Below are 25,177 nucleotides of genomic sequence, written 5' to 3'. Positions count from 1 at the left end.
TTAAATACTTTGATTGTGAGATTCAATATCGACCAGGTCAAATGAATCTTGTTGCAGATTCCATCAGCAGGAAAGTTCAGAATGCTATACTGACATCTTTGACTATCTCTAAAGTTCACGAGTACTTGGGAACTTCAGGATGGACTTATCAGATCAGTGGAGACTACTTTATAGTGTCATCTATTCAAGTTTATCCATAGATTTTATCCAGCATCAAAGCAGCACAGAAGACCGATCCGCATATCCATAGATTAAAAGAATTGTCTCGAACAGGTCAGACTAAAAAGTTTAGTGTTGCCTCAGATGGTAGTCTACGCTTTAATGGTAGACTAGTGGTTCCTAATGTGAGAGATTTGAAAGAAGCTATACTACGGGAAGCAAATTGTAGTCGACACAGTATTCATCCAAGAATTTGACAGATGTGTCATACCTTGAGAGCTCATTACTGTGGGAAGGTATGAAAAAAGATATTTATCATTTTGTGGCTAAATGTTTAACGTGTCAACAAGTTAAAGCCGAGAGAATTAGACCTGGTGGAATGTTACATAGTTTTGAAATGCCGCAGTGGAACTGGGAGCACATTGCTATGAATTTTGTGACACATTTACCTCGTTCTAATCGTGGTTGTGATGCGATTTGGGTGATTGTTGATAGATTGTCTAAATCAGCTCAATTTATTTCCATATGATCGTACTTGTACTTATATGAAAATGGCGAAACTGTACATTGATCATATAGTGAGATTGCATGGTGTGCCAGTAACCATAGTGTCTGATCGTGATCCAAGGTTTACTTTGAAGTTTTTTGGAAGTTTTCAATCAGTTTTGGGTTCAAAGTTGGCTATGAGCACTGCCTATCACCCACAGACAGATGGTCAGTCACAAAGAACCATTCAAATGCTTGAAGACGGGTTACAGGCAGTAGTGATGGATTTCAAAGGTGGTTGGTAAGAATCATTTTCTTTGGTTGAATTCTCTTACAATAATAGTTTCCAGGCAACAATCGGTTGGCACCATTTGAATCTTTGTATGGAAGAAAGTTTAGATCGCCGACATGTTGGGAAGATGTAGGAGAAAGACAGATGTCAAAACCATAATTTATTCAAGAAATGAAAGATAAAGTTGAATTGATCAGTAAAAGGATAAAAGCAGCCCAGGATCGTCAAGCCAGTTATGCTAATAAAAAGCGTATACCTTTAGAATTAAAAGTGGGAGATTATGTTTTCTTGAAAGTATCACCATTCCGGGGTACTATGAGATTTGGACATAAAGGGAAATTAGCTCCACGTTGTATTGGTCCGTATGTGATTGTTGAGAGGATTGGCACATTGGCTTATCGTTTAGACTTTCTGCTGAGTTTGTCTTTGATACATAATGTGTTTCATGTATCTATGTTGCGGAAATATGAGCCAGATCTGTCTCATATCTTGAATGTTGAGGATGTGTAGTTGGAAAATTCCCTTAGCTATGCTGAACATCCAGTGCAAATTTTGGACCGCAAGGAAAAACAACTCAGGAGCAAGACGATTCCATTGGTTTTGGTACAATGGAGTAGACATCGAAGAGAATAATCTACAAGGGAATTAGAGGCAAAGATGGAACAAGAATGGCCTCATTTGTTTGAGAATGTAATGAATTACGCGATGTATTCTGAATTTTCTATGTATTACAAGTCGTAATGTTTTAGATATCAGTGCTGTGTATGTTAGATTTCGAGGACGAAATCTATTATTAGTGGGGGAGAATGTGAGGCCCAATACCTATAATAGACCTAGCCCATTTCCATTTAGTTATATAAACCAACCCATTTGAGAAAATAAAAGAATAGCAGATCGCTCAAATCCAGAAAAGCTCATCCTCTGCCTTGCACCCCGTCGCCCTTTTTCTTCATGTTTCTCCATTTTCGCGCAGCACTACCGGTGGTCGGAGAGTAGTACAGCAGATAGCAACTTTTTTCCTCCATTCTATTAGCTTCTTTCCTGCCATGAATAGGAAGTTATTGAGCTCGATCGGCTTGTTTTCCAACAGCTATGCACTTAGACTTTGATTCAGTTTTAGGTAAGGTTTTGTCTTCGATTATTGGTTGATATTGGTGGATCAGTTTGTATAAGTGAAGTATTAAGCTTTTCCTTATTTTTCCAGCTTGTTTCTGACTGTGAACAGTGTTTCCAACGACTTTCCGACGAGCCACCTTCGCGAGATCACCGTTGTGCATTTTAGCCTTGATTCTTGAGGTATTAATCTTGGAATTTCAGATTCTAAACGGGCTTTGTTGGCTGCCTGGAATTTGAATTTTAACCGCTCCGATTTAAATTGTTTTAGTAAGTTGGAATGAATTATATTGAAGTGTATAGCGAATTTATATTGTAGGTTATATCTTTGGACGAGTTCATCAGGAAGTCCTTAAGAAATTATTGTGGTATTATAAGTTGTAGTTGAGGTACGCTCAAACCTATATTATTATGACCCTTATATTGACGTTTAAGAATATTCGGTGAATGTTGTTTGCTATTATGTGGCTTGAATGTTTATTCTGTTTCATTCATGCATAAATTGTGTTGGATTAACATATAGAGCCTTGACTCCTTTTATGACGATTTATGTTGATTTTGTTGAGATATATTGAGGCATCAGAGGGACAAGTGTGTTAGGATTAGCTACATTCACGAATGACAGCTAGGGATGAGCGACTTAGCTACTTGCATTCTCGATGCTACGTGCATGGACGAGCGGCGATTTGATGCTGCATTCCTGACACTGGTGGCCAATGTTACTATTGATGATGCTATTCGTTTGGACTCCATTTGGTATCCGTTATTCCATTGTTAACATTCATGCATCACATGTCATTGCCTTTACTTGGTATTATTACATGTCTTTTATATACGCCGTGATTTTACTTGTTTGTCGTACTGGGGTCCGACCCCGGTTTTCTTTTTATGTTGTGGTTGTTTTTGATGCCATAGGAGGTCATTCCAGGGGATTTGACGCATCTGGTGGAGAGTTAGTGAGTGGTACCCAGTAGTCAGTTGGTTTGTGTCAAAGTTCCCAGATATCTATATATTATATTGGTTTGATAAATTTTTGCCAGGGAGATGTCATGTGTATCTCTGTATGATGATGTTTTTATGTTGTTTGGATTTTATTTGTGATATGTTGTGTCTAGTATTGGCCAGTGCAGCTGTAGGATATTTGTTTGGTTGATTGTGAACTTGTTGTTATTTTAAAGCGTATATTGATGTTGTTGTGTTTTGAAATTTTTGGGATGTCCTACTTATGGGGAGGTTATGCCGAAATTTCTGTAGGCCCAAACGAACATTTTAATCTCGTTTTCGCTGTTTACCCCATTTTATCCTTGTTGTTTGGTAATTAAATATTAATTAAGAGCATGGGCCCTGACAAACCTTTAACTTCCTGGAATATGTTAAAATATGTTCTTATGTGATCTGATCAGTTCATAGTGCAAGAAATATCTAGTTAGAGCAACACATGTGCATTTTGGAAAAACGCTTCCTTAGTTGCACACAGACTGTCACTATTATTACTCAAAGATACATTACATTGTTTTTAAATTCATTTGAAACTCTAGATATAACTATGAATGTAGATTTGATCGGGATATATTAGTTGAAGGGACAATATTGTACGTTAAAGATAACTTAAAATTCTTATAGGCAATATCTGTAAGGTCCAAAATGCGATAACGTAATTCAACTGCATGCAAATCTAGGAAAAATGAGAAATGACTAATTGAATTATTTAATTGCAACTAAATGAGGTAGGCATGTTTATATATTTAAAATAGGGTTTTATATTAGAATGCATAAAACCGTGTTTTAAGGGTTATTCGAGATTTGATCGTGGAACGGAGACTGGAGACCATAAAGGAAAAATATTTTTATTAAATGATAATTTTTAATTATTTAATATATGGTATATTTAAGGTGTTATTTCAAAAATGACAATTTTTGAGTTGTTTTTACGCGTCGAGTCATATTTTAAACCGGTAATTGATTTTTGACAAAAATAAGGACTTTTTAGGAACTCGGCTAATATTTTAAAAATAATTTCATAAACAAAATATTTTTTCTACTATATAATGGGCCTATTATACTAAGTTATTGGGCCTAGATTACCACACAAATTATTTATATCAAATTTGAAGCTTTCAAGCCCTAGAGTTTACACGTTTCACCTCCTAGAACACTAGGAATCCTCCATCAGCAGCTTACATGTTCACACACCACACCACACTTTCAAGGAAAATCACGTGAGTTTTGTATAAAACGCAGCAAGTTCCAGTCCCCTGTAGCCAACGTACCTCGCATCTCAAATTGTTTTCATGCGTGAAATACGCAAAGTCACACCTTAATCTTCATTAATTCATCGTTCATACCATATTATATGTGTTACTACATGTTTTCGTGAAAAATATGATGCACTTTCTATTATTTTCGTTTTTATTGCATCTGCATAGTAAATTATTGTTTTTCTTGCACAAATATTCATGTTTATGAGGCACAAAGGGGCTGCCAGGATAGGGTTATGAAGGGGGAAGTTTTTCAATATGTTTAAGGGTCCATAGAAACATAGTTAATGGCTGCACATCAAGGGTAGAAGGCTGGACAAAAACTTGGGATTTAAGAAACCTAGGGTTTTGTTTTGGGCTTCCTCTATGGGTGCGGCCACCAGCTGCTATAGGGAAGTGTTAAGGTTCCTAAGAGGGTTGATTCATGGCCTTAGATGGATCAAGGGGCGGTTAGTACAAGGGAAGGGCTGAAGTCTTGAGCTTAAGGACACACACATCATGTAGAGGCTGCGGGTTTAGGGTTAGTCATGCAAGGGCTGTAGGGCGTGGTCTTGTAGCTCGTCTAGGCTTTGATCTAGGTCCTAGGATGGTCCACTAGGTTCTGGTTGGGTCGGCCATGGGCTATGGTTGAAGGCGTTGAGGGTTTGTTCAAGCTAGGGTTTCGAAACAAGGGGAGAATTTTCCATCAATGTTCTAGGCTTGATCAAAGGTTTTAAATGGCTTGATTTGGGTTTCATAAGGATTGATTAGGTGTAAATAAGCTATGATTCAAGTTTTGTTAAGTTTGAAGTCGACTCGGATTAAAACTGAGACGTGCTTTTAAGTTGTAAAACAAAATGGAAAATTATTCGAGGAGCTTAATATTACGTCAATGAAATGTTGATGGGTGTACTTTAAGGTGTTATGTTATGTTTGGATAGATTCGAGTCGCCGTTTTAAGGTCTAAGGATAAATTGGTAAAGTTCGGGTTTCAGGGGTAAAAATGTCATTTTACACTTGAAAAATGTTAGACATTCTGGCAGTGCCCTGAATGCTGTAATGAATGTTAAATGTTTATGTTAAAAGTTTATGGAATTTTATGATGCAAAACGGTAAGTGTTGAAAGAGGTGTTGTATGTTTAGTTTAAAAAAAATGAATATTATTGCATTTATTTTTATAAAGTGATGGAAACAAGGAAAAATGTTTGAAATAAGTTATTTAATTGTGAAGGCAAAGGAAATGGGGATTCGTGTGGACGAAGCCCCAGTGGAACCCGTTTATGGGACAAAGCCCCATGGGAACCCAACGACTGAATTTCCATCGAAAGGATATAGTGATATGTAATACCAAGACTCAATTGATGGGTGAGAGTGTCGATGATGTCCCCGCCGACCATAACCCAAGGAACATTACGAAAAAGTGGTTAATGTTGTCTCGTCGCCTGGTACCATTGTTACAGCTGAGATTGATCAATCGACCGAAGAATGAAAGAATGGTCACATTAATGAATGGAATTCACCTTAAAGGACATGTATATGTATATGTTTATGATGAAAGGAAAATGATATGATGAAAGGAAATAGGTTCAAAGTTTATGTATGTTCATGAAAAGCTATTTTTATTAAAAATAGTTTCACTATCGCGTGTGAATGTTTATGTATTACTTTTTATAGCGGTTAAGGTTTGCTGATTCGTTGGACTCACTAGGTGTGATAGATGCAGGTGAGCATGATTTTGATGATGTTGGAGGACTTGATGGCTGAACTAGTTGAACTGATGGCGCACATAACCTGAGGACCTTTGTTAGTTTTTCCGCATTAGTATGATTTTAAAGATTTTATGATTTTTTTTGCTTTTGAGTAGTTTTGAGAGGATTTAAGACTCTTACACTTTATTTTGAAAAATACTAGTTTTAGGTTTGGTTGACATCCTACCATTTTGTGTTTTGCACTGCGTTTTGGATTTTCAAATAATTAGTCGGTGAGTTTATTTTAAATTGTGCAAACACAGTATGGTTTGGCCGAAGTATTGTAAGAAAGGAAAAAAAAAATTCTAAAATATTTTAAAGAAACGAGTAGTGGACGTCTCAATATCGGTAATACCTAGGAGATCATGAGGCGATGCTAGTAGACTCTTTTACCTTGATCTGATGAGTATCATCAAACTTGAGTTCTGAGGTTCTTGATCAAAGAAATGATGAAAATAATGAAGCTAATTAGGGTAACCCGAATATGAACAAATTTCATTCCGGATCACATGAAGTTGTGAACACCAGCTAGCTATATCTATGAACTATGGAGAGTCACACAAGTATTGTATGTTCCCGTTGAGATAGTCAAGTTCAAGATAGTTTGATGTAGATAAAAAAAATTGCTTATAAAATAATTTATAAATTAATTCTATGTAATGGAAATTATGAAACTCAGCTTAACTGCTAATTAAGTGAGGAGAGTGGAATGACCTGTTTTACTGGAGGAATTCACAAAATTAGAAGCTGCAAAATATTGATCAGTGGAAAATTTTGTCATTCGAAATTTTTATTTTTCATTATTTGAACGAGGTTTGTGTTTCGATATACCAGCTTTGTTTCATTATCGATCAAAATTATAATGAATTCACAATTATTGACGTGACTTCATTTAGCCATCAAATTTAAATTCCTACTTCCAAATATAAAGAGTATAATGGTGAGTAGGGTAAAATCCACAAGGAAAAAATGATTTATTTCTTTTGGAACATTAAGATAAAAATTAACAAGCTAGGAGAAATAATAAATTTAAAACAAGAATTTAATCAATCAAGTGAATTGAATTAAATGAAGAATTCAATATTAACAAATTCTGATTCAAGGGGACTTCAATATTCAATTGTATCACTGTTCATTTGTGTGATGGAGGTTCAAAGTCCAAAGGTGTGAGAACCCGAATTTAATTATTAATGAAAAGAATTAGAAATAATTATTTTAAAGTGCTATATTAAAACAACTTAGTCAAATAAATTTAATTGTGTGTTAAGAATATGTATTAGAAAATATCGGAATTTTAGAAGATATTAAATACGTATCGGAGTTTTATAGCTCGAGAGTTGTAATACTTGAACTGAGTCACATTCTAGAAGTTGGGCTAAACCATTGGATACGTGTATATATATGTGTTACGTGAGAAGGAAGTTCATTTTCCTCAAGCCCAATTCATTTCCTCCTCAAGCTTCTCGCATCTTCTACTTGCATCCATTATCTTCTCCATCGTGAGAAGCTTCTCGCCGCCCCTTGCTGCCAGTTAGAAGGTCGCTGGAGTTCACCCAAGTAAGTCCAGTAGTTACTCGGCTCTCCTTGCCTATAATCATTGTAGAAAAGCTTGTTCCTACTGCTACCATGTTTCTGTCAAGCTATGGCTTCATTTTCCAGCTTCTTGCTAACCATTTTTCTTGGTTCCTTAGAGTGTGTAAAGGCCGATTCTGGCTTCATCTCAGTTCATAGGAAGCTTTTGAAGGTAATCCCTAAGCCTAGGTTTTCAATTTGTTTCATGGTAGATGTTAGTTCTGTTTCGAATTACAGATTTGGCTTCTGATTTTCGGGTTTGTCTGTGTTGTGCACTAAGATTCTTGACTTGTGGTTCAAATAGAACTTATATATCTATGTGTTAGCTTTCTGTAGCCGCTGAAAAAATGGAATTCAAATTAAAACAGATTTGATATTATTTTTCTACCAAAATGTGTCAAAATGGAATTCTGTGTTGGAGCAACGTAGAATAGGTACCGTAATTCGGGTTTATGACCTATATTCATTTGGATTCTGGACTTTGATTCAAATAAAAGTTGTAAAGCTATGTGTTGTCTTTGTAATGATATAAGAATCGTTAAATGCCATTAAGTATTGAAATAGTTATGCTCATTTTGCAGAAACTGCTCAGTTACAGATTTCCACCATGAATTGCATATGTAGTAGCGTCTTCTTGATAATTCTGGGATTTATCTATTGAGATTCTGGAAATGATTTCATTTTTATAACTTAATATTTGAGTTGTCTTTCATTTCCAATTGATGGATATGGAATTGAGCCAATGATGGTTAGATATGAATTTTATACTCATAAGTGTCGAACTTAAATCTGTCACATAACTTATTTCTCTTGGTTTCTGGTTTTGGTCGTTTTTCATTGTCGAGATGGAATAATTTATTTCTGATGTATGCTGATGAAATATGGGATTTTGAGTTAGGTTTCCAGCCAAGTGTGATAAGTGCACATTTTTTACCATAGGTTTTAGTAGCCAGGAAGCACCAACGAGTTCATAAGTTATCGTGGTAATTTAATTTGAAGGTTAAGGTATAGATTGATTGATTCCTTACAGCATCTGTAACGACGTGTAATTTAATTGATGTGAATTGATTGATTCTATGTATATTATGTGTTCATGTGCTATTTGTGTTGTTTGGATGCATTTTTAAGATTATTCCTCATTTCTTGAAATAAATATGATTTTTAAATATATTGGAATAATCTGTGGATTTATATGCATTGTTGAGAATGCATTCATATCGAGCCATGACTCTGTTGTTTCCGATATTTTTGTTTACTCTTGGATGAGTTATTTAGACATCAAAGCCGAGGATGTTTAAGCGTCACACCTCTAATGACTAGCAAAAGGGCCAAGCAATTCTGTAGACTGACACCCCTGACGCAGATGTGCAGGGCCGAGGGCGTATTTTACACGTGTCACACCTAGCACATGTGGCCACAATTGTTGTTATCGTTTCTTTGAATCCAGTTTGATACCCACAAATATTGGTACCCCACATGTATTGCATTGTATCGATTTCATTACATGTCATTTATTTATGCTGTAATTTATATGATCTTCGTGGTGGGGTTTGACCCTTGTCCCTTGGGGCTGCTGTGGTTTGTTTTGTGATTCCATTGCAGGTTATATAGGTGGTTCTGATGCAGCTGGTGGAGCGTCTTCCAGTGGAGCCCAGTGAGTCGGTTTGGGTTGGGAGTCCCCAGATATTTATTTATACTATATATATTGAGTCATTTGCCGAGGAGATGCCTCGTGGATTTGTATGGTTTTATTATTGAGTGTTGGATCTTATTTGGTGTGATTGAGCCTAGCTGGCTCTGCGTGCGATTGGTATTCTGTTTGTTTTATGGGACTCTATTTCCGAGTATAAATTTTTGTTGTGTTGTTTTGGAATTTTTGTTATGCCCTATTTACGGGGAGGTCATGCCGAAATTTCTGTAGACCCAAAATGGAAAATTTTTACTCACTTTCGCTGTTTACACTAATAAATCCTAGTTGTTTGATAATTAAAAATTAATTAGGAGCACGAGCCCTCAAAAAAGGCACGTCTGAGGTGTCTGCGTCAGAGTTGGTGTGGCTTGATCATGCCATTGAAGGAACTGGAGGACAAAAGAAAAAGATTCCATGTACCTATTCTATTAGTCCCATACTTTCTAAGCAATGCAAGTCTAAAGGTTGCATAGAAAAAGTGACATGAAGATCATTATCGTCGAGGTGATGCAAATTCAGGTTAATGGAAAGCACAATGTTCAAAGAACCAATAATCAAATGATGTTTATGAGCTACCACGTCAACGAATTGAGAAACCAACCAATAGCCAGGATTTACCTTCATTCGATTTTGCATACACCATAAAAAGAAAATTTCAGCTTTTGTTAATACACCTAAAGAATTCTTTCGTTCCGAAAAAGTAAAAGCAAAGAACCTATGAATGTACATCAACGCTGGATTATGTAGGTAATGATATTTGGATTTACTTGCGTTGTTGTCTTTTTGTGTGGAAGTTGCTCGATAGAGGGAAATGAGAATAAATTATCATGAAAATCAAACGCACTATTCAAATACTCACCAGTTTTGGCAAAGTCATCGGTGAGAAAACAAAACCAAGATTCAATTTAGTGATCGAGAACATGAATGAATTTCCCATCAAGAAAAATCGAACTACCCCTGGGCTTGAGAGTGTTAAATTGTTAGATTTTATAAATTCAAAAGTCACACAAAACTCTCGCACAAGTTTAATAGAAGTAGGAAAAATAATAGAAAAATATGACGTCCACCCAATACTGTTAATCAACTCAAACAATTCCTTTCTAATATTTAAAACTTCCGAGGTAGGGTGATGAATATACTTGCAGGAAATGATTTGTTTCTGGCACAGTGTAATATCTCTATCTTATTTAGTCTTCTTTTGAAGGTTAAGTTTCCATTCAAATCAGATTTGGCGGGTGGTAGGACATTCATCCATTTCATAGTTCTAGCCCTTTTATACCCTGGTGAAGGTGTTTTGTTAGGATCTTGAGCTGATCTTGAAGAAGAACCTTGGGTTACAGACTTTCTTTGGTGACTCACAAGAACCATTACCCATTGTATCAACAAAGATTACTACCACACACTACTCTCCTACTACGATCAACCACCAATAATCTACAAATAACAATCAAATCAAGTAAGTACACATCACACAATGATACCTAACAAACAATGAAGCAAATAATTGAAAAACACTTAGTAAATTCAAATACTGAAGTACGAGAGGGGATCATGAGAGCTATCACTGAGAATATGGGTTGATAGTTCGGTTGTCTGTGTCCTAGCGTTGTCGAGGTAGGAGTGGCTGTGCATGATGAGGTAAGCGATGGTGATAGTCATGTGGCTGCTAGTGGCGCTGTGGTGGCTGGTGCGTGAAGATGGCTAGGAGAATATGGTCGGTTATGTGTTGTGTTTACGGTGGTTGTGAGAAAAGGAGTGGCGATTGTGCGAGAAGATGGTATGGGGGTGGCGGCGCAATGGTCTCCACGAACAGGATTGGCGAACGGCGCGGTGGTTGGGCTGTTGCGATGTGGGCTGCGAGAAGATGACGGCGATGTTATTGTGTGATGATGGAGTTGAAGGGAGAAATGAAAAGAAGGAAAAAAAATTGGTTAAATAGCATAAAAAAAATTTTATTCTTTTATTTTATTATTTAAAAAAAATAAAAAATTATGTTTGCCCATGTTGTAACATCAGGAGAAGGCGTGGTCACGTCTTGATAGAAGACATCTACTGTGTTAAGGCCAATATTTTTTAAATGGAATTCTTATTAAGCATGGTCACGCATTGCGAGAAGAATATCTTCTGCACAAACATAACAGAAATTGAACCTTTTAAAAAAAAAAAAAAAAGGTGAAGAGGAAAAAATTTAAAATTAAAAATAATCACAAAAAATTTGGGTTACCTCCCAAAAGCGCAACTTTTTTTCATTATGCTCGACATTTTCTGTCCCTTTAAATTTCTGAATAGTGAGGTTTTGCCAACTCAATTTCGAGCATGTTGGACACGCTTTCATCCTCGTGAACCACTTTCAATCGATGTCCATTCACCTTAAATACTTTATCAGTATCCAGATGTAACGTCCAAAAAGACAACCCACGTAAACCACATGTATGAAAATAATTTAAATTGCTTAATTATTTTATTTAATTTAAAATACTTACTTGATGTATATTATATGATTGAATGTCTAATTGCATGATTAAATAATTAGAATGCATTATTTCATGATAATTGAAGATTTTATCCAAATATTCTATAATAGGTTGGGGAAAGAAGACGAGGACGGCCAAGATAAAATATTTTTTTCAATAAATATTTTCAAGGCTTATTAATTTGATTAAATAAGATTAATTTTTTCTAAAAATAGCATATTCCAGATTATTTTACGAGACGAGCGCGATTTTATTCTGGAAACCGATTTGGTCAAATGAAGGACTTTTAAAAGCCCAAATATTATTAATTTTTAAAACAAATTTTGTAAACATTTATTTACAATTAAATAGGTATTATTGGGCTAAATTTACATATGATTGAAGGGCCCAATTATTCCTAAACAAAAAGCCCAAAACCATAATACATTATACATGTAAATTTCGAAAATATTAAATAGAAATCGTAGGTTATTTGGACTCCATATTAGCCAAAATTCACAGCACACAAACACACACACACAAAATTTCGAGATTTTCGGAGAGAAAATTCAGAGTCCTTTGCCGCCAATTTGTGTCCCTTCGCAACCCACTCCAACGATCGCATATTCGAGCGTTTTAAAACGTAAAGACATGCTTCTAAATACTTTTGATGCACCAGTCAAATCATAATATTCATGTTTTATGTATTTCATCATAAAAAATATTTGAAAACAAATTTCTTAACATTTTGATGATTATTTTTAAAGTTTCAATGATTTTACGACTCATTTGTAAATACTATGAATTATAAGGGACGTGTTGCAATCATAGGATGTTTAGGGGATGGAAAGAGTGTCGTTTAGGCACAATAAGAGGTTTGAACAAGGGCAGAAGTGAGTCGTGTATGGCTGATGGTTAGAGGCTAGGGTTTCATAGGTTTTTGGCTCATGGTGGGCTCGGCCAAGGGGATGCAGCAGCCCGGGTTGGGACCAAGCCTTGTGGGGCTGTGGATGGAGGGTTTGGAATATTCATAGGTAGGCTGGAGGGTTGGCTCGACAAGGGTGACTCACATGCAAACCCTAGGGAAAACTAGGGCTTGTGTGTGCGGCTATACATGAAGGATTAGGGTCTCGGACTGGTTAGCGCCGGGCCAGGGATGGCGAGGTGTGCATGGAGTCAGTGTCTAGAGCCGAGAGGAGTCCTAGCATGGCTAGACCCCTCATCGCGCAAGGAAGCGAGGGAAGCTAGGTGTCTTGCACCTGGGATTTTGCATGGGCTAGGTGTACTAGTCCAGGTTGGTTCAGCTAGGGTCCAGGAGGTATTTATAAGGGTCTAGGCTCGAGCATGGCTCGAGGTTTGCAGAAGAAACATGACTAACGTAGGGTTAGGGCTCGAGATAGGCTTAGGAAGTAAGAAGGGTTCGAACCATGGTCCGCGGGGGTTGATTCATTGTTTACGAGGTTAGTTTAGGTATGAAAAGTTTATGTTTAAAGTTTGGGATTAAAATATTTAATTTTGAATTAATTCGGGATTTAAACAATTCACGGTTTAGTAATTAAGGAACTAAATCAAAATTCTAGATTTTATGTTAAATAAAAACATTAAAAGTCAAATTTAAGCTTATATAATTATTCGGGATAGTCTCGAGTCATTAAAAGTAAGAAAATGTCAAAATCGGGAATTTTAGGGTCCAAGGGCAAAATGGTCATTTCACGTCCAGGGTAGTACAAAAAGGGTTGGAAGTGTCTCGAAGAATCATAATGCATGCTAAATGATATTTTAAAAAGTTTATGATGAAAATATGAGATATGATTTATGATAAAGCTGTGCAATTCATACTGTTAAAATGCTATTTTTTGAATGTGGAAAAGACACGATATTTTATAATTACAAAGAAAAGGAAAAATAATTTGAAGGATGTGAATTGACTATGACAGAAAGGATATGATATATTATTATTGGGAATATCGTGAGGGAGAAGTCCTCTGAAGGAGCCCGTTTACGGGAGAAGGCTCTAGAGGGAGCCCAACGATCGTATTTCAATTTACGTCGTTGCCTAGTGCCCCTCCCCATACGCAATGGAGAGTTAAGATTGATTGGTCGACTACATGATACAGCTAGCTACTTTCAAGGATCAAACTTCACCCAAAACGATAAATGTTGAAAAGCTTTATGATTCGACGATTTATGATTAAACTATTCTTACAAATTTATGTTAGCTTATTTTGAATAAAAGTATGATTTTTAATGCATGTGCTTGTATATATATTATTTGTTACTTATGTTTAGAACGTGCTGATCCATTAGACTCGCTAGGTTTGAATGTTGCATGTGAGGATAAGATTGAGGGAGGTGCTGACGCTTGAGTGGATTGAGTCCAACAGTACACTCCCGACGGACATTATTTTTCTCATTAGCTAGAAACTAAAAGTTTTAAAGATTTTGGTAAAATTAATTAGAGATTTTCATGCTTTATTTTGAAGCTAGTTTTGATCATGTTAGTGGTTGATATATAATTTTCGTTAATTGACAATTTAGGGATTTAATGCACTTTAAATTTGTAGATGTTAATTATTTTGGATTATGGAAATATTAAGTTAGTTTAATTGTGGAGTCCGAGTTTGGTGTTCAATTTTTTTAAAAAAGAAAATTTTAGTAGGATATTAAGGTTTAAAAGTATTGGACGTTTCAGTTGGTATCAGAGCGAAGGATCCCTAAAGGATTGTGTTACTGCCACTCCGAGAAGCTCAAGAAGACATGCCTCAAGTCTGTGAGTTTTTACAGCTTTAGATTTTATATGTTGAACTTTAAATGCATTTATGACACATGATATAGAGGTTAGATGCATGTTTCATTTAAAATTTTAAATGCATGTTGGTTACGGGGTATAGACGATTTGTACAGAGATGCCTCCTAGATGGGTTCTTCGTAGTGATAATAAGGATAGGCAGGAGGAACATATTCTACAGCCTCCACCTAATCAGGATGCTAGTGCCCGTGTACTAGCTGGTATGGCTCGTTTACTAGAGCAGCACGTGGGAAATGGTGCGAGGGTCCGACCGGAAGCTGTCTATGAGCGTTTTATGAGGATGGATCCCGCAGATTTTTCTGGCACTACTGATCCATTCATGGCTGAGGGATGGATTAGATCTTTAGAGGTGATTTTTAATCATATGGATATGGTGGATGCTGACAGAGTTTGTTGTACCTTCTATCTGCAGAAAGGTGACACTTCCTTATGGTGGGAAGAAGCGGAGCGAGGGGTGAATCTAGAGACTCTATTTTGGGAGGATTTCAAGAGGATATTCTATGATAAATATTTCACTACCGACATTCATTCGAGGTTGAAGAGAGAGTTTATGAGTCTCCGCCAGGGGGAATTTTCTGTTGCTGAGTTTGTGCAGAGGTTTGATAAAGGCTGTCATTTTTTTCCCTTGATTGCCAATGATGCTGCAGAGAAGTTACGACACTTCTTGGATGGATCGAGGCCGACAATATGTCGAGATGTGATGCTGACTGATCCTATTGACTATACTACTGTCGTTGCTAAAGTTTTTGGAGCCGCGCAATCTCTGAATGATATTGACTGGGAGATTCAGCGCAAGAGGAACTGTGCCCAGCAATCAAGTCAGCAGAACAAGAAGCCGTTTACGAGACCACCAAAGCGGCTAGGACAATACAAACCACAAGGACAACCACCTAAATAAAACTTCCCGAAGTCTGCTGAGAAGCCACTTTGCAAGGAGTGCGATCGCCATCACTACGGGAAGTGCATGTGACTTTTGGACATTACAATTCGTCACCCCCTTAAATAAAATTTTGTCCGCAAAATTATGGCTTGCCGAATTATTCGGGGTAATGACTCCTCATCTCTGACTCGGTCTCTCAAGTAGCTTCTTCCTCCGAGTGATTTAGCCATTTTACCTTGACCATCTTTATCATCTTGTTCCGCAGCCTTCTCTCTTGTCTACCCAAGATTTGAGTAGGCCTCTCCTCGTATGACAGGTTTGGTGTAAGCTGCAGTGGCTCAAAGTTCAGTACATGTGAAGGGTTTGACATGTACTTGTGAAGCATCGATACACGGAAGACATTGTGAACTCCTGCGAGATCGGGTGGCAACACCACTCGATATGATAATCCTCCCACTCTTTCGAGTATCTAAAATGATCCGATGAATCTTGGACTGAGTTTGTCTTTATTGCAAAATCTCATAACACCCTTCATAGGTGCTATCTTTATAAATACGTGATCACCTACTGCAAATTCCAGATCTCTTCTTCTTTTGTCTGCGTAGCTTTTCTGTCGACTCTGAGCAGTTTTCATTCTGTCTCGGATCTTGGCAACCATTTATGCGGTGTGCTGAACTATCTCGGGTCCCATCGTAGCCCTTTCTCCTGCCTCGTCCCAATGGATAGGCGATCTACATTTCCTTCCTTATAGTGCCTCGTATGGAGCATCGTTGTTGTAAGTGAACTCCACTAGATGTAGTTTCGGTTCTCAACTCCCTTGGAAATCGATCACGCAGGCTCGGAGTAGATCCTCCAAAATTTGTATGACTCTCTCATAATGACCATCTGTCTAAGGATGAAATGTGTTACTGAATAGTAGTTTGGTTCCCAAGGCCGCATGTATACTCTTCCAGAATGATTAAATGAATCGTGTCTCTCTATCCAACACTATAAAGATGGGATTCCCATGCAGTTTGACTATATCTGGAATATATAGCTCCACATATTGTGTCATAGAAAAAGTCCTCTTTACTGGTTGGAGATGTGCTGACTTAGTAAGAAGGTCCACTATTACCCAAATTACATTGAGTCCTTTCACCGTCTTTGACAATCCTACCACGAAGTCCATAGTAATGTTCTCCCACTTCCACTTGGGAATGGTAAGTGGTCGGAGCATTACCGCTGGTCTTTGATGTTCTGCCTTCACTTTTTGACACCTCAAGCATTTGGATACGAAGCGCATAATATCTCATTTCATTCTCGGTCACCAATATGAAAGTTGCAAGTCCTTGTACATTTTTGTACTTCAGGGATGAACAGAATAACGGGTACTGTGGGCTTCAGTCATAATGTCAACTCTAAGTGAATCTCTACTAGGAAACCATAGTCGACCTCGATATTTGACAATGCCATCATCGACTGAATATAACATGCTGCCTTTTGATTCATCTCGTTGTCTCCATTTCTTCAGTTGCTCATCAATAGGCTGTCCGACTCGAATTCTCTCTTCTAGAGTAGGTTGTACCGTCAAAGTGGCGAGATTAGGGGTATTTCCCATAGCATAGACTTAAGATCAAACCTCTGAATTTCAGTTTGTAGAGGTTTTTGCACTGACAAATGGGTCAAGACTGACCATTTTTTACTGAAAGCATCTGCAACTAGATTAGCTTTGTCGGGTGTTCAGCTCTTTTTTGGTGAAGAAATACTTGAGCCTTTTGTGGTCAGTAAAGATCTTGCATTTTTCAACATATAAGTAGTGCCTCCAAATTTTAAGGCGAATACAACTGCTGCAAGCTCAAGGTCATGCGTCGGATAATTTTTCTCGTGGGTTTTCAACTATCTAGATGCATATTCTATGACTTGATCGTGTTGCATGAGCACTGCGCCAAGTCCACGATTCAAAGCATCGATAAATAACACATAATCCCCTTGTTCTGTCGGAATAGCTAGAATTGGCACGGAAGTGAGTGCTTGCTTCAATTGATCAAGGCTATTTTGACATTCTGGTCCCTATACAAATTTTGCATTCTTCTTCGTCAAAGATGTCAAAGGTACTGCAATGGTTGAAAAACCCTTTATGAACTTGCGATAGGAGCCAACTAAACCTAAGAAACGGCGAACTTCCATTACACTTTTAGGCCCTTTCCACTCTTTCACTGACTCGACCACACTTTTAGGCATTGTCCAGTCTTTCACTGACTCGACCTTAGATGAATCAACTTCTATTCCTTCCCTTGACACGATCTGGCCAAAGAATGTCACCCTCTCTAGCCAAAACTCGTACTTGCAGAACTTTTCATATAATTTCCGATCTCGTAAAACTTGCAAGGTCTTCTTCATGTACTGATCATGCTCTTCTCAGCTCTTGGAATATATTAAAATGTCATCCATGAAAACAATAATAAACTGATCGAGGTACGGCTGAAATACGCGATTCATGAGATCCATGAAGATCGCCCATTCACCTGAGCATTATTCAGTCCAAACGGCATCACTAAAAACTCAAAATGACCATAACGCATTTGAAAGTCATCTTTTGCACATCCGCCTCTTTTACTCTCAGCTGGTGATATCTAGAACGAAGATCTATATTTGAACATACCGAAGCTCCTTGCATTTGATCAAACAAATCCTCGATTTGGGGTAATAGATATTTATTCTTCACTGTTACCCTATTCAGCTCCCTATAATCGATACACAGTCCCATAGTCCAATCATTTTTCTTCACAAACAACACTGACGCGCCCCATGGAGAGAAACCAGGGCAAATAAATCCCTTGTCTAGAAGATCTTGAATTTGGTCATTTAATTCTTTCATCCCAGTAGGTGCTAGGCGATAATGTGGCTTAGAGATTGACACAGTACCAGACATCAACTCAATAGCAAATTCCACATTTCTCTTGGGCGGGATGCCAAAAACATCGTCAAGGAAACATCCGAAAAATCTTTGACAACTTCCACATCTTCAATTGATCGACTGTCAATGTTGGGTATGTATATAATACTAGCAAGAAAACCTTGACAACATCTCCGGATAAGCTTCTTTGCACGAATGCATGAAATAATGTGAGCATTTGATTATTTTGTGCCACCTCAAAGATGAATTATTTCAATTTGGGCGGTCGAATAGATATAGAACTTTGCTGAAAATTGATAGCAACTCCTTTTCAGTGTGAGCCAATTCATGCCCAAAATAATGTCAAACTCGGCCATTGGCAATACAATAAGGTCTGCTCGAACGACATTCTTATGCAATTTGAGCTCCACATCCCTAACCATGCTTGTAGAGACCATATGTTCCCCAGAAGGCAATGTAACTCTAAATCCTGACTCTACGTCATCCGGTAAGATTTCCAATCATTTCACAAAGGATTCATATATGAAAGAATATGTTGCTTCAGAATCTAGCAAAGCGTAAGTAGCGACTCCGCTAACAAAATTCTGCCTGTGATAATATTTGCATTATACTCGAGTAAAGTCATAAAATTCAGAAATTCCTATCATCTAGGCCCTTCAAGTTTCCCATATTAGCATTTCAACCCTTAGAATTTTGAAAATTGCAAAGTGACCCCTTCAAATTTCAAAAATTTGTAATTTAATCCTAAGAATTTTTGAATTTTCGCCAAATTATCTCTTAGACTTTTTCAAAAATTTGTAATTTAGCCCATGTTTTGTCATTTTATCCCTTTATAATTTTCGAATTTATCAAAGTTTCCTCATAAATTTTCAAAAATTACAATCTAGTCCCTTAAATTTTTGAATCTCCTACAATTTGATCCCCATAGCTAATGTTTGCCAAAATTCAATTCCTTACCTCAGAGTTTGAAACATGCAATTCAAAATCATAAAGTTCACAACATCTCGATTTAATATTAGCATTCATGCTTTTTATCTTAAGCAATAAAGCAATATAAAATGACTAAATAATCGGAGTGCCTATAACAAGCATAGTGTCTGGCTCCGCTTGCTCTGCATGCATCACGTAAGCCCTTCCAATAGCGGGCTGCTTAAGCTTTGGGCAATCAGAGCCTTATGCCCTATTCCTTCGCACTTAAAGTACTTGTATGTGCCTCACATGTACTTTCCGTAGTGATGGCGATCACACTCTTTATAGAGTGGCCTCTGCTCAGTCTTTGGGACGTTTTCTTTAGGTGGTTGTCCTTGCGATTTATGTTGTCCTGGCCGCCTCGGTGGTCTCGTAAATGGCTTCTTGTTCTGCTGACTTGATTGTTGGGCACGGTTCCTCCTGCGCCGCATCTCCCAGTCAAAGTCCTTCAGAGATTGCTCAGCTCGAAAGGCTTTAGCAACAGCAACATTATAGTTAATAGGATCAGTCAGCATAACATCTCGACGGATCGTCGGCCTCAAAACATCCAAGAAATTTCGTAGCTTCTCTGCAGCATCATTTGCAATCAAGGGCACAAAATGACAGCCTCTATCAAACTTCTGACAAACTCAGCAACTAATGATCCCCTTGGCGGAGACTCATGAACACTCTCTTCAACCTCGAACGAACGTCGGTAGTGAAATACTTGTCCTAGAATACTCTCTTGAAGCCCTCCCAAATCAAAGTCGCCAGATTCCCTCCTCGCTCTGCTCCCTCCAACCATAAGGAAGCGTCACCTTTCAGCAAATAAATGGTAAACGAACTCGGTCAGTGTCCTCCATATCTCTATACCTAAAAATCACCTCCCATGACCTAATTCATCCCTCAGTCACGAATGGATCAGTAGTGCCAGAAAAATCCACGGGATGAATCCTCTTAAATCGCTTATAAACTGCCTCGGGTCGAACACTCGCATCATTCCCAACATGCTGCTCTAGTAATTGATCCATTCCAGCAAGCACACGAGCACTAGCATCCTGATTAGGTGGAGACTGCGGAATATCCTCCTCCCTCCTTTCCTCACTATCTCTGCGAAGATCTTGTCTAATAGGCATCTCTGTTCAAGTCGTTCATACCACGTAACCAACATGCATTTAACATTTAAGAAAAACGTGCATCTAACCTCGTATATCATGTTTCATAAAAGCATTTAAAGTTCAGCATATAAAATCTAAAGCAGTAAAAACTTACAAACTTGAGGCGTGACTTCTTGAGCTTCTCGGAGTGGCACTAACAAAACCCTTTAGGGATCCTTGGCTCTAATATCAACTGAATCGTCCACTACTTTTTAACTTTAAAATCCTAATAATTTTTTATTTTTATTTTTTTGAAAAATTTTAAACTTGCAATTTAAAATACTAAACATTTCCAAACTCCAAAAATTAATTTAACATTTAAAATCTCAAGTGCTTAAAATCCATAAATCGTCAATTACCAAAAATCCTATGTCAACCATTAATGTGATTAAAACTAAACTTCAAAAATATAAAATCCCAAAATAAATCGTTCTCAAAATATTTATTTCAAAACTTTAACTATCAAGCTAATGTGGAAAATAAATGATGGATCAGTTCGAGCAACTGCGAGGGTGCTTCAAACACAATATTCTCAATGATCTGCAATAGCCCGTGTTCTAAGAATGTATACACCAATGAATTAGATCGAGTTTGGTTTCAAACTAAGCAGAAAACACTCAAAGTAATTCTTCGTTAATAAAAACTGAAAGATTTTAAAATCTAAAGACTTTTGTAAACTGATCGACTGAAATACGGGAAATCAGTTGTGGCTACTATCAGTTCAAATATGGACAGAACTGAACTGATCAAGTCGGTTTAAAACAAAGTTGAGCAGTTAATACATAAGATATATTTATGAATGCTTGGAGAATTCAACTGCTCCTACGTCACCCCTTCTACTACCTCGGGTAGGATCCACTAGAAGACTTTGATTTATACAAAACCTTGTACAAACCCACCCAGCTTAGGACTTACCCATTGCCTGATTGAACTCTTAGTCTAGATTGAAGGCATCAGCTTCCAGCCAACACTTGTTTAACGTCTGTGTGTCAAAGTCTACATACACAAGTTTTACGTCTTTGTGCGAGACGGTATTTTGAGAGGTTGTGTGTAAGGCTCGAGATTTATTAATCTTCATTGACGTGAGACTCGGAATATATGAGAATGCATGACGTGCAATGAGGGGAGAAAGACATGAGAAATTAGAGTGTTGATAGACCGCACCCGCGCTTAGAACAAGAGTGCACCTGCGGTTGTTAATTCAAGAATTTTGAATGTACAGCCGAAGCAACACCGCACCCGCGGTAGCATGGACAGAAAGTTGCACATTTTTACGAAGCAAGACCGCACCCGCGGTAAGAACAGGACCGCACCCGCGGTCGATGTCTAGTAGGGTGCCTAATTTTGACATTGCGATACCGCACCTGCGGTAAGAACAAGACCGCACCTGCGGTGTCAAGACCGCACCCGCAGTACCGATGAGACCGCACCCGCGGTCGATGATTTTAGAAAATAAAAGTTCTGTCGAAGCATGAGCGCACCCGCGCTGCTAGAGTTACCGCACCCGCGGTCATGCGTGTTGTTTGAAAAACAATAACACATGTCCCTTGCCATGCATATATGAAATGTGTCTTTCTTTCCTTCATTTCAGAACACTGAGGGTCGAGAGAATTCAGAGGAAAAGCTTCCATTTCTTTTGATCTTAAACTTGTGATTTTGAAATATTTACACATCAAAACTTTAATCTGATTTCGGTTTTGAGCTCCTCTCTTCAAGGGCTACAAGAGGATGTAAGTATCTTCGAATTCCAACATGATTCAGATTTTATGTGTTGGAGAAATTAAGATGTAATTGTTATTAAATGTTCTTAAGAATATAAACATCGTAATAACGTAAACGGATCGAGAAAATGATACTATACGTGATTGTTATGAGATTTGAGTATGTATATGCATGAGATTATGCAGATTTTCAGAGTTTGAAATGGTTATGATATTGATTATGAGTTGAGGTTATTGATTATTGATATATGATGAGATTTGGATTGATCAGTATATCGAGAATCCGCCGTTATACTGTCAAATTATATCAGAATCGATTACTGAATTGTATATGTGTTAATTTGAGTTAGAAATTGATAGAAGATATCAACATTGACATTTCAGATTTGGATTGACAGATTTGATACCGTCTTGAGACTTCGATTTCTTCCAACGACAAGAAAGGTATAATTCATGTGATTGTAGGGAAGACACGACTCGAATCAGATTTGATTAGAGTTTCCCAACCAAATCACATACTATATTTATTGTTTATGTTTTGATATATTTTGAATTGTTTATAGATTTATATTCAAGCATTGAGATAGGAGAGTCATTGACAGAGTTGTCAAAACTAGACGTTCGGTGTATCGACGCATAGGAGCAGACATCCTCCGACTGTAGACATTCGATACAGACACGACCGAAGTCTAGGAATAAGACGTACAGTTACCCCGATTGGGAGGGTAGGTAACAGATAGTGACGTCTTATTCACCCCGGGATCCCTAGAGTAGAGTCTAGACATGATTTGCATCAGATTTCATGCGGTTATAGATTGGTTTCATAGACTATGGAACCTAAGACTTGCATACATGTATGATTTTATGCTTTATGATTTTATTCTACTTATGCATGTATACATGTTTTATACTGGGATGTGTTCTCACCGGAGTTTCCGGCTGTTGTTATGTTTGTATGTGTGCATAACAACAGGTGGGGCAGGATCTGGGTCACGACAGAGATGAGTACGAGATAGCGTGGTGACTACGGGCGCAGAAGATGACTAGTGGCTCTTACTAGATTTGTAGTATTTGTATTTCTGGTTTGTATTAAACTATACACTAGTTGGATTGATGTATTAGGACGAGACACGTTTATCATGTTGTACATTATGTATGATGTAAATTAATAATGAAAGATTATGCTTAGTAATGACATTTGATTTAATGTTAAAAAGCGAAAATTTGACCCACATTTTCTCACAGATCCATTTAATCCCATATAGAATTTGATTTAGAGCCCGGGTCCCCACAACAGGTGGTATCAGAGCAGTAGGTTCTGTAGACTAAGATAGACTAGAATGAGCGGGGTAGATCGAGTCATATTCCTTGCTCTTGATGTGCTAGCATGATTTATTGCTTTCTATATTATGTGTTGTTGTATTATCTGATTTGATTTACAGCGCATAATTATCAAGCCTGGATCAGAATTGATTCTTGATCAGAGGAATATGATCAGAGGAGCGCTGAGACAGATGGTATAGACTGTATACTAATCTGTTTGATATTCAGATATGCCGCCTTGAAGAGTACCACAGCCAGCTGCCGGACAAGTGCCAGATCAGGGGAGTACTTCAGGCACTCAGATGGACGTGACCGCTACACCAATGGAGACTCTGTTGAAGCGGTTTCAGTCGTTCCGACCCCCAACGTTGAAAGGTACTGAAAATGCAGCTGATTGCGAGAGTTGGCTGGATGACATAGAGATGTTGTTCGAATCACTTGCCTATTCAGACGAACGGAGAGTAAAGCTGATCGGCCATCAATTGCAAGAGGTGGCCAAGAGTTGGTGGCTAACGGCGAAACGAGCCCTAGAACATCGAGGTATTGACATTACTTGGAAAGTTTTTAAAGATGAATTTTATCAACGTTTCTTTCCAGTATCATACCGAAAAGACAAAGGGGCGAAATTCTCCAATTTAAGGCAGGGGCAATGGAACATCGAGGAGTATGTTGCCAAATTCTCTTCCTTGCTTTGATTTGCACCACATGTAGCAGGGAATGACGAGGCAGTCGCTGATCAGTTCATAAACGGTTTGAATCCGGACATCTTTACTCTAGTAAATACGGGGCGACCTAATACCTTTTCTGAGGCGCTGAACCGAGCAAAGGGAGCAGAGGCTGGTTTGATCAGACAACGGTGTGCTTCCTATAGTGTTTCGGGTCAGAGACCGACGCCACCGCCCACCGTACAGTTTCCACCACCTCCTCCTCGATATGATAGTGGAAGCGGGAGTGGCAAGAAAGAGTTTTTGAAGCCTAAGGGCAAGCAGTTCAAGAGGGCCGGGAGCAGTTCGTCGAGCTCCAGTGGATCCCGACAGAGAGGTCAGAGTCAGAGTTCAGAGTACAGTGGTGTTTATTGCAGTTCGTGTGGTGGTAGGCATGCCACAGAGCAGTGTCAGGGAGTGATGGGCAGATGTAACTACTGCAGGCAGCCGAGACACTTCGCCAGAGTTTGTCCCCAAAAAGGTGCCCAGAGATTTCAGAGTGCAGCGTCATCATCTTCAGTAGCTCAGCCCGAGAGGCAAGCTTCGTCTGTCCATTCCTTCCAGCCCACGCCTACACAGTCCCAGCCTAGAGCCAGAGGTGGCCAGACGGTGAGCCAACCTCCCCGACAACAGGCTCAGGTGTTTGCATTGACAGAGGAGCAGGCACAAGATGCGCCAGATGACGTCATTGCAGGTAACTGTTTTCTTTGCGGTTATCCTGCATATGTATTGATAGATACAGGTGCATAACATACATTCATATCAGAACGTTTTGCATTGTTGCATTCCTTGCCTGTCGAGTCAATGTCTACTGTAGTATCTATTTCTTCTCCGTTGGGAAGTGGTTTGATATCTGTGACTTCAGTTAGACATGGTATACTACAGTTTGAAGGACATGAGATTGATTTAGATTGTATTGTACTTGGTCTATCTGATTTTGATTGCATTGTCGGAATTGATATGTTGACTAAGTACAGAGCTACCGTAGA

General features: G+C 38.2%; 1 protein-coding gene and 2 long non-coding RNA genes across 3 annotated transcripts; 2 read left to right on the top strand and 1 right to left on the bottom strand.

The window, feature by feature from the left end:
• Positions 1–1,919: 1,919 nt before the first annotated feature.
• LOC140815341 (uncharacterized) lies at positions 1,920–3,083 on the top strand. The gene is made up of 3 exons (XR_012114348.1): positions 1,920–2,057; positions 2,142–2,806; positions 2,966–3,083. It is a non-coding gene; the product is annotated as an uncharacterized lncRNA (long non-coding RNA).
• Positions 3,084–7,687: 4,604 nt separating this feature from the next.
• LOC140814951 (uncharacterized) lies at positions 7,688–8,742 on the top strand. The gene is made up of 2 exons (XR_012114222.1): positions 7,688–7,779; positions 8,547–8,742. It is a non-coding gene; the product is annotated as an uncharacterized lncRNA (long non-coding RNA).
• Positions 8,743–17,488: 8,746 nt separating this feature from the next.
• On the bottom strand, positions 17,489–17,818 carry LOC140815568 (uncharacterized mitochondrial protein AtMg00860-like). Its single transcript, XM_073174647.1, has one exon. It carries the CDS (start codon positions 17,816–17,818, stop codon positions 17,489–17,491), a length of 330 nt encoding a protein of 109 aa, XP_073030748.1.
• Between the last annotated feature and the right edge of the window lie 7,359 nt (positions 17,819–25,177).

Source organism: Primulina eburnea, chromosome 15 (genome assembly GCF_022965805.1).
Source record: "Primulina eburnea isolate SZY01 chromosome 15, ASM2296580v1, whole genome shotgun sequence".
Classification (NCBI taxonomy): domain Eukaryota; kingdom Viridiplantae; phylum Streptophyta; class Magnoliopsida; order Lamiales; family Gesneriaceae; genus Primulina; species Primulina eburnea.
Note: the sequence above shows the minus strand (reverse complement) of the source record. Positions and strands in the feature narration are given on the sequence as shown.

Coding starts and splice junctions, on each gene's coding strand:
- LOC140815568 (XM_073174647.1), bottom strand. CDS start 17,818: ATGAAGAAGACCTTGCAAGTTTTACGAGATCGGAAATTATATGAAAAG.